This window comes from Delphinapterus leucas, chromosome 7 (genome assembly GCF_059928025.1).
Source record: "Delphinapterus leucas isolate spDelLeu-1000000601 "Yukka" chromosome 7, BTC_Dleu_Yukka2, whole genome shotgun sequence".
In the NCBI taxonomy this organism is placed as follows: domain Eukaryota; kingdom Metazoa; phylum Chordata; class Mammalia; order Artiodactyla; family Monodontidae; genus Delphinapterus; species Delphinapterus leucas.
In genome coordinates this window covers 48,109,265-48,117,563 of record NC_143135.1, presented here as the reverse complement: position 1 = coordinate 48,117,563, position 8,299 = coordinate 48,109,265, and the positions used below count along the sequence as shown (strand labels likewise).

Here is an 8,299-nt window from a genome sequence, read left to right as displayed (position 1 = left end):
TTATTCAATAAATGTTTTGAGGGCTTCCCTGGTGGCGCAGTGGTTGAGAGTCCGCCTGCCGATGCAGGGGACACAGGTTCGTGGCCCGGTCTGGGAAGATCCCGCATGCCGTGGAGCGGCTGGGCCTGTGAGCCATGGCCACTGAGCCTGCGCGTCCGGAGCCTGTGCTCCGCAACGGGAGAGGCCACAACAGTGAGAGGCCCGCCTACCACAAAAAAAATAAATAAATAAAAAATATAAATAAATAAATAAATGTTTTGAGTGTCTACTATACGTCACTCAAAATATAATGTCAGAAAGAGCTTTCTCGCAATAGTGTGAAAGACCAACTGGAGTAGAGTAAAAGAGATGAGACCCCTGTTGGGAGCAGATGAGTCTCAGACTAGGGCAGCTGTACTGAAATAGTACCAGAATAGCTCTGTTACTGAAGCTAATATCTGTCTGCTAGACCAGTGACCCCTCCACCCACAGCCTTTTTATCTCAGACAATGGATGGGTTTGGTGGGCCAAACCCCCTCTGTAGGTCTGGCCTAAGATAAAAATCTGTTTTTTCCACTTTACTAGAAAGATGGAATTTGCTAGGCCGTGCTATCACGTGTTCATGCAGGGATGATAGCTCCAAGTCTTCCCACAACTATCACCCCTGTCAAGCCTGAGTGTGAGGGATGGGCACCTGGGCCAAATCTGGCTTCACAGTAACTAGTGCACATAAAGGAACTTCCTACTTTTCATATGCCCTGACCATTCTAAGCCGGATGTCCTTTTTCTGAGTTCCCGGAGAGGCCCAGATTGAAAACTTCCAGGAAATTCCCACAGGTTTAACTTCCTAATCTTCCTCCCACTTCAACCCTCTCCTTCACCCTTCCATTCCCACCCCAAGAGGAAGGAGCTTATCCTGGAGTCAACATCCTCTGCTGAACACTTCCACTCCCTTGGCCAGGGCGGTGGTACATCTGAGTTCTCAGGTCCTCTCCTCTGAGGCCTATTTGGGGCTTGAGGTGAACACTTAAGGGTGATATGTGATCTTGTCCAGAAACAGAGGAATGGAACCTTGAAGGTTCCTAGAGTACCAGATTATTACAGAAAGTTCACTTCTAGATGTTCACCCTCCCACCCGTCAGGAGGTAATCCTTCTCTAAGAAATCTCTGGGGCTCAGTCTCTATGCTAGATATCAAAACTCAATCACCTCTGGGGGCTAAGTTTGGAATTACAGGATACATACCCCATATAATCTAGCATTAAAAAAACCAAAACTGTGCTAACCCAACCCAACCCAGATTTAAGAACCGGAAACATACACCATGAATTTACTATCCCACACAGACCAAGCATGTGGGTAGTTCTCATTCTCCAGAAATCCCAAGGGGAGGGGAAAAGAAAATCAGTTTACATATAGTCATACACTGAATTTTATCTGTTGTGCAAAGAGAGGGTTATCTGGCTCCCAGAAGGTTTTGGGCTCCAATCAGACAGTTCATTTTACAACTCAAGATCCAGTTCTTCTTAAGAGATTAAAAGAGCTCCCAAGGCCTGTGGATCATGGGCACTGATGAGGGCCACATACCCTTTGGCTCCAGTTAAATCTCTGGTGTTTGAACTGTGTGGGAGCTGTGGGTGCTTGCTTCCTGATCCTTCTGCAGCCCCTGAAGCAGCTGGTTTAGGAGTGTGAGGTTGCTGTCTCTGTGAGGAAGGGGCAGGGGTGGAAGGCAGTTCCCTTTATACTCGATCACTGCCATCTTGGCCCGATCCTGCTTCTTCCGGTTTGGGATCTGCAGCATTCTCGTGTAGCCCCCATTCTGACCTTGGTACCGAGGGGCCAGTACGTGAAACAGCTTTGGGATCAAGTCTTTCTCCTGGAAGGGGAGAGTTATCCAGGAGACAGCAGAGTCAGGCACCACCGCAGAGATATTTAACTTTCAGCACTCCCAAAGGTAGGGTACACACACACACACACACACACACACACACACACACACCCCTTCCCTCACCCTCTGATGTGGTAGAGTCAAAATTACACAGAGTGGATCAGTTACAGGCAGTTGTGCAGACTGAGATTCACACTGAATTCAACTTAGGACACAGATCTCTAATTTAGTTCACATTTGTCCATAAGCGTGTGCCTTATCTTCATTCTGCCCAGTTCCCTTTCCTCTAACAACCCCCTCCCACTTAGGGAGCAAAGGATGAGATTTGGGAGGCAGACAGGATGCACTCACCGTGAGCCAGAAGTCAGCCATGCGCATGGCTCGTTCGTTGGTGTCTCCCAGCTTCCCATAGTCGATGAGCTGTGAGGACATAACATCACTGACCCAACCCGAGCAAGAAAGGAGGCCATCAATCTTACTCCTTAAACGCCGGACTGCAATCTACTCATTTCATACACTAGCAAAGCAACTCGCCAATTCAGGCAACCTCTAACTCCGCAGCCCTAACCAGTCTTCAATGAGAGGGGCCGGAGGAGTAGGTTCCGCTCACTGTATCAGGGGAATCAGCCTTCGGGCACAGCTTACCAGGGCGGTCCCAATTCTTCCCCAACTCCAGCCGGATCCCGCCTCCCCAGGCCAGACCCGCGAGAGGAACAAGAGGGTCCCGCCCCTCACCTTCTCCGCGTAGCCCCTCAGCTCGTCCACGCGTGCCCATGACGCCTCGATGCGTTCGTGTCGCACCAGTCCCGTGAGCAAGTTCTGCAGCAGGTGGATGCGGGACTCGGGACCAAGGCCCAGGCGGCGGAATACGCGGCCGTGAGAGATGGCAGCGGCGACCGACAGCCGCATGCTCCAAACTTCTTCCAGCCCCTGTGAGGCCGGAACTGGAAACTCCAGGGGAGACGGGGCGGAGAGGCGGAGCTTAGAGGACGCATGCGCCATACATTGGTGCGTGGTGGACGTGTTTGCGCATGTGTATCAGAGCCTGCCTCGTTGGCAGACTGGGGGAGGGCGGGGAAGGGGCGTTGACTTCTTCCAGAGGAAGCGAGCCTGGTGGGGTTTGGACCCTGGGAACGCTCCCTGTCGGCCGGGGAACCAGGCGCCCCCTGGTGTGGAGTGACCCGGCTGTCGGGTTTCACTGGTGCTGCGTCATTCGTCTTGTGGCCGGTAGGGCGCTGGCAAGGTCCGCCTGGTGTCGGCTAGAAAAGTGAGTACCTGAGGGGAAAGTGCCTGGCGGGGTCCTGGTCCCTCAGGCTGGTTGCCCTGCCCTCCCTGAGGCGCGGCGCGTCCCACACCCTGAGCGTGTCATTTTTAAAAGAAAATTGTTTTCAGTAATGGTGAAATGAGTGGGATAACAATGATATGAAAGAAACGCAGATGGTGAAAATTTTCTTTGGTTTAAGTTGTTGACTGAAAAAAAGCACAACATAAAAGTTGAGAGTTATGTTTTATTTGTCAGACAAAACTGAGGACTTAAGCCGGGGACACAGCAGCTCAGATAACTCTGAGAGGCTGCTCTGAAGAGGCAAGGGGTGGGATCGGGGTGGGGTGGGGACCAGGATACATAGGAGTTTTTGCAGCAAAGACCAGGTAGTTGGAGCATCAAAAGACTACTGTTCATAAAAGAAAACCAGATATCTCAAGTTAAGGAATTTAGCGCTTTTCTATGCACGAGACGATGCAAGAATCTGGGCTCACTGAAATCATTCTTTTGATCTGCACCTCAGCTATTTGGGACCAGTATCCTGTGTTTTCTCATCCTGAGTCTCCTCAGGGTGTGCTGTACGGGGTGGCTGTAGTGGCTGATGGCTGCAACATCCTTTGTTTACTGATGTGGCAGGTGGCATTTTTAGTTCACAAAGTACATATAATCATCCCCGTTCAAGAAGAATTACCGCACTCCAAGGAAAAATAATGGGCTAATACTTTTAAATTACATCAGTGTGTTTTTTATTTTAAAACGGGAAAACCATACCTATGCATTTATGTGTTAAAGTAGTGAGCAGTAACATTATAGTTTCTGGTTTTGAGTCTTCGTGTCTGCCGATTTGCAATGACCTGGTCAAAATTGCTCTTAGTTATGGATTCAGATATGTCCCCCCAACATAAAAGATATGCTAAGACCTACCCCACCCCCATATAGCCTGCATCTCCCTCACCCAGTACCTCATGATGTGACTTTATTTGGAAATAGGGTCCTTGCAGATGTAATTAGTTAAGATGAGGTCATACTGGATTAGGGTGGGCGCCTAATCCAAAGTTACTGATGGCCTTATAAAAAGAACACCTGTGGAGAGACAGAGACCCCCCACAGAATGCCATGTGACCCGGAAGGCAGAAATCAGAGTTGCCTAGTTGCAAGCCAAGGATTTCTGGCAAACATCAGAATCTAAGAGCAAGATATGGAACAGATTCTTCCCTAGGTCCTTCAGAGAATGCATGGCCGAACTGACAGGTTGATTTTGGACTTCTAGCCTTCAGAACTACAAGACAGTAAATTTCTGCTCTGTTTGTGACACTTTGTTACAGAAGTCCTAGACACATATTCATGTTTGTTAGAAAGCATATTTAGATTTGTCATTCTGTCTTCCTCTTAGGTGACCAGAGAACACCTCTTGCTAATTTTAATTTTGAGTTTCTTTTGTCTGAAGCAACATACATGCAAATAGGAAAAGTCTTAAACATATGGATATGTTGGCAGAAATTTATACAAACCACACTTCACAATAAATTCCAGAAATTACAATACTGTCTGTGTCTTGTTTCTTTGGGATCGATTCTTGCAGCTTTCAGTTATCTCCACATTTCACTGTAACATCGTCATCAGAAAATTCATCATAAATTTCTACTGGTAAAAACTTGGGAAGATTTTCTTCTTTGCAAAAGTCAGAGAAAATGAACATTGACACTGGTGTTATTTGACCTATTGCTTTAAAACAGGAATGTCCACTTGGTCAAAATGTACAGCATCAAACATTGTCCATATTTATTTTTTTGGTTATGTGAGGCTGATCTAGGGTGGCCTCAGCCTGCAGCAGCTTGAAGCAGGGTTTCAGTTACTGGCCAGTGATTGAGATCGGGTTGCGGTGGTGAGAGCGCCGAATCCTAGCCACTAGACCAGTGGTCAGTGACAAGGCCCTGGCCCTATGGCTTTGCAGAAAAAGAATTCCCACAAAGATGGAAAGTAGTGAAACAAGTAAAGTATTTATTAGGAAAAAAAGAAGTACAGTACGTGTGGATAGACACACGGGTGGGCTCAGAGACAGGGTTGCGCCCTTGTGGCAGTTTAAATTACTTATATGGGGCATTTCTTCTGTGTTTCCTTTGGCCAATCATTTTGGTTTGTCTGGTTCAGAGTCCATATTGGGTGTATCTCGGGATCTTCCCGTGTATGCACACGCATCTCTTAGCCAAGATGGATTCTACCGAAGAGGCCTATGGGTAGTGAGCATCAGTTGGCATCAGTTAGCATCACTCCCCTTTTGGCCTCCAAGGAGCCTTTCTGTGCATGTGTAGTCGGGGAGGTCTCCTGACTCCGAGAATGAGAAATATGTGGTCTCCTACCTTCTATCTGGGCAGGGCCCAGCCTCCTCTCTCAATTGTCTTGTTATTTCCGTCTCAGAGTATTGGTCCACAGGGAATGAACTTTGACCGTTTGCCCCTGGGGTCCCATCTGTCTCCTGCTTCAAGATCATCATCTCTTGTTTGTTCTCCTGGCAGTATTCAAACTTTTTGTCTATGTCAATTTCTTTACATTTTGTTGGTGCATAGTTAATGGCTTTCTCTACAGTTTTTGAGGATTGATGTTCAAGAAACCATTTTAAACCTTGGTGTCTTACTGTATGTTGTTCAAGGCATATTCTGGCTGTTTGTAGATACTTTTGTGTCTGGTTGATCTCATCTGAAACTTCACCTTAAAACAAAAACAACTCAGGAAAGAAAAATCTCATACAACGAGGATTGTTTATTTTAAATTTATAGTTTTAGAAGCAGGGCTATGTTCTACCACAAGGGTTGGAGGTACAAAATGTGCCTCAAGTGAGCTTGAAAGATCACAAATTGTTATGAATTTATCAATACTATGAAAAATAATACATGTGGCCGAATCTGACTATGTAACTGATAGTTTTCCAAATTAACTTGCATGTGGAATAAAATGTTTTAGTGGATTAGTTTTAAAAAGTGATAGTTTGAAGCTTACATGTATTTTATTTTAACGCAACAGTAACCATATCAATTGTTTAGACCTTAGACCAACAAAAGATTTTTCTTTAAGGGTTATTATATCACTAACACTGTTTAGCATAGTCATGCAATGTGATAAAAATCAGATTGACTTTTAGTTAGTTTTATTACGATTTTAAAATTCTTTACAGAAAATTCACCTCCTTATGCTTGCATTGGGCCAGGCTGCATCTACCTCCCAACCCTTGGTACCCGCTGGCTTTGAGAGATTTTGGGACTAGGATAATTGCTTTGGTGTCAGAACTATTGTAAATAGAAAAACAAGCTTTCTCCTTTACTCTGAAATAACTGCATCCTCTTCTACTGATGCCTTCATGAAGCAATGTCCTGGGAGCCTGTACAGGGAGCTCAGCAAGTGCTCAATCAGGGATTTAATGATGATAGTGAAAAGCAATTGTCGATTGGACCCCAAGTCAACTTTTTTTTAAAATTAGGTTTAATTAATTAATTAATTAATTAATTTATATTTTTAAAAAGATCTTTATTGGAGTATAATTGCTTCACAGTACTATGTTAGTTTCTCTTGCACAACAGAGCGAATCAGCCACATGCATACACATGTCCCCATATCTCCTCCCTCTTGAGCCTCCCTCCCATCCTCCCTATCCCACCCCTCTAGGTCATCGCAAAGCACTGAACCGATCCCCCTGTGCTATGCTGCTGCTTCCCACCAATGGACTATTTTACATTCGGTAGTGTATATATGTCCATGCTACTCTCACTTTGCCCCAGCTTCACCCTCCCACCCCATGTCCTCAAGTCCATTTTCTATGTCTACCTGTTTATTCCTGCCCTGCAACTATGTTCATGAGAACCTTTTTTTGTTTTTAGATTCTGTATATATGTGTTAACATACAGTATTTGTTTTTCTCTTTCTGACTTCACTCTGTATGACAGACTCTAGGTCCATCCACCTCACTACAAATAACTCAATTTTGTTTATTTTTATGGCTGAGTAATATTCCATTGTATATACGTCCCACGTCTTCTTTATCCATTCATCTGTCGATGAACATTTAGGTTGCTTCCATGTCCTGGCTATTGTAAATAGTGCTGCAGTGAACATTTTGGTACATAATACTTTTTGAATTATGGTTTTCTCAGGGTATACGCCCAGTAGTGGGATTGCTGGGTCATATGGTAGTTATATTTTTACTTTTTAAGTAACCTCCATACTGTTCTCCATAGTGGCTGTATCACTTTACATTCCCACCAACAGTTCAAGAGGGTTCCCTTTTCCCCACACCCTCTCCAGGATTTATTGTTTGTAGATTTTTTGATGATGGCTACTCTGACCGGTGTGAGGTGATACCTCATTGTAGTTTTGATTTGCATTTCTCTAATGATTAGTGATGTTGAGCATCTTATCATGTGTTTGTTGGCAACCTGTATATCTTCTTTGGAGAAATGTCTATATAGGTCTTCTGCGCATTTTTGGATTGGGTTGTTTGTTTTTTTGATATTGAGCTGCATGAGCTGCTTGTATATTTTGGAGATTAATCCTTTGTCAGTTGCTTCATTTGTAAATATTTTCTCCCATTCTGAGGGTTGTCTTTTCATCTTGTTTATGTTTTCCTTTGCTGTGCAAAAGCTTTGAAGTTTCATTAGATGCCATTTGTTTATTTTTGTTTTTATTTCCATTTCTCTAGGAGGTGGGTCAAAAAGGATCTTGCTGTGATTTATGTCATAGAGTGTTCTGCCTGTTTTCCTTTAAGAGTTTTATAGTGTCTGGCCTTACATTTAGGTCTTTAATCCATTTTGCATTTATTTTTGTGTATGGTGTTAGGGAGTGTTCTAATTTCATTCTTTTATATGTAGCCGTCCAGTTTTCCCAGCACCACTTATTGAAGAGGCTGTCTTTTCTCTATTGTATATTCTTGCCTCCTTTATCAAAACTAAGGTGACCATATGTGTGGGGGTTTATTTCTGGGCTTTCTATCCTGTTCCATTGATCTATATTTCTGTTTTTGTGCCAATACCATACTGTCTTGATAACTGTAGCTTTGTATTACAGTCTGAAGTCCGGGAGCCTGATTCTTCCAGGTCCATTTTTCTTTCTCAAGATTGCTTTGGCTATTTGGGGTCTTTTGTGTTTCCACACAAATTGTGCAATTTTTTGTTCTAGTTC

The 8,299-nt window shown here is 44.4% G+C and overlaps 1 protein-coding gene across 1 annotated transcript; it reads right to left on the bottom strand.

Moving 5' to 3' along the window:
* Positions 1 to 1,392: 1,392 nt before the first annotated feature.
* MRPL17 (mitochondrial ribosomal protein L17) lies at positions 1,393 to 2,829 on the bottom strand. The gene is made up of 3 exons (XM_022563220.3): positions 2,602 to 2,829; positions 2,218 to 2,286; positions 1,393 to 1,854 (listed from the first exon to the last, which is right to left on the bottom strand). Exons 1-3 carry the CDS (start codon positions 2,773 to 2,775, stop codon positions 1,579 to 1,581), a joined length of 519 nt encoding a protein of 172 aa, XP_022418928.1. The 5' UTR covers positions 2,776 to 2,829; the 3' UTR covers positions 1,393 to 1,578.
* Between the last annotated feature and the right edge of the window lie 5,470 nt (positions 2,830 to 8,299).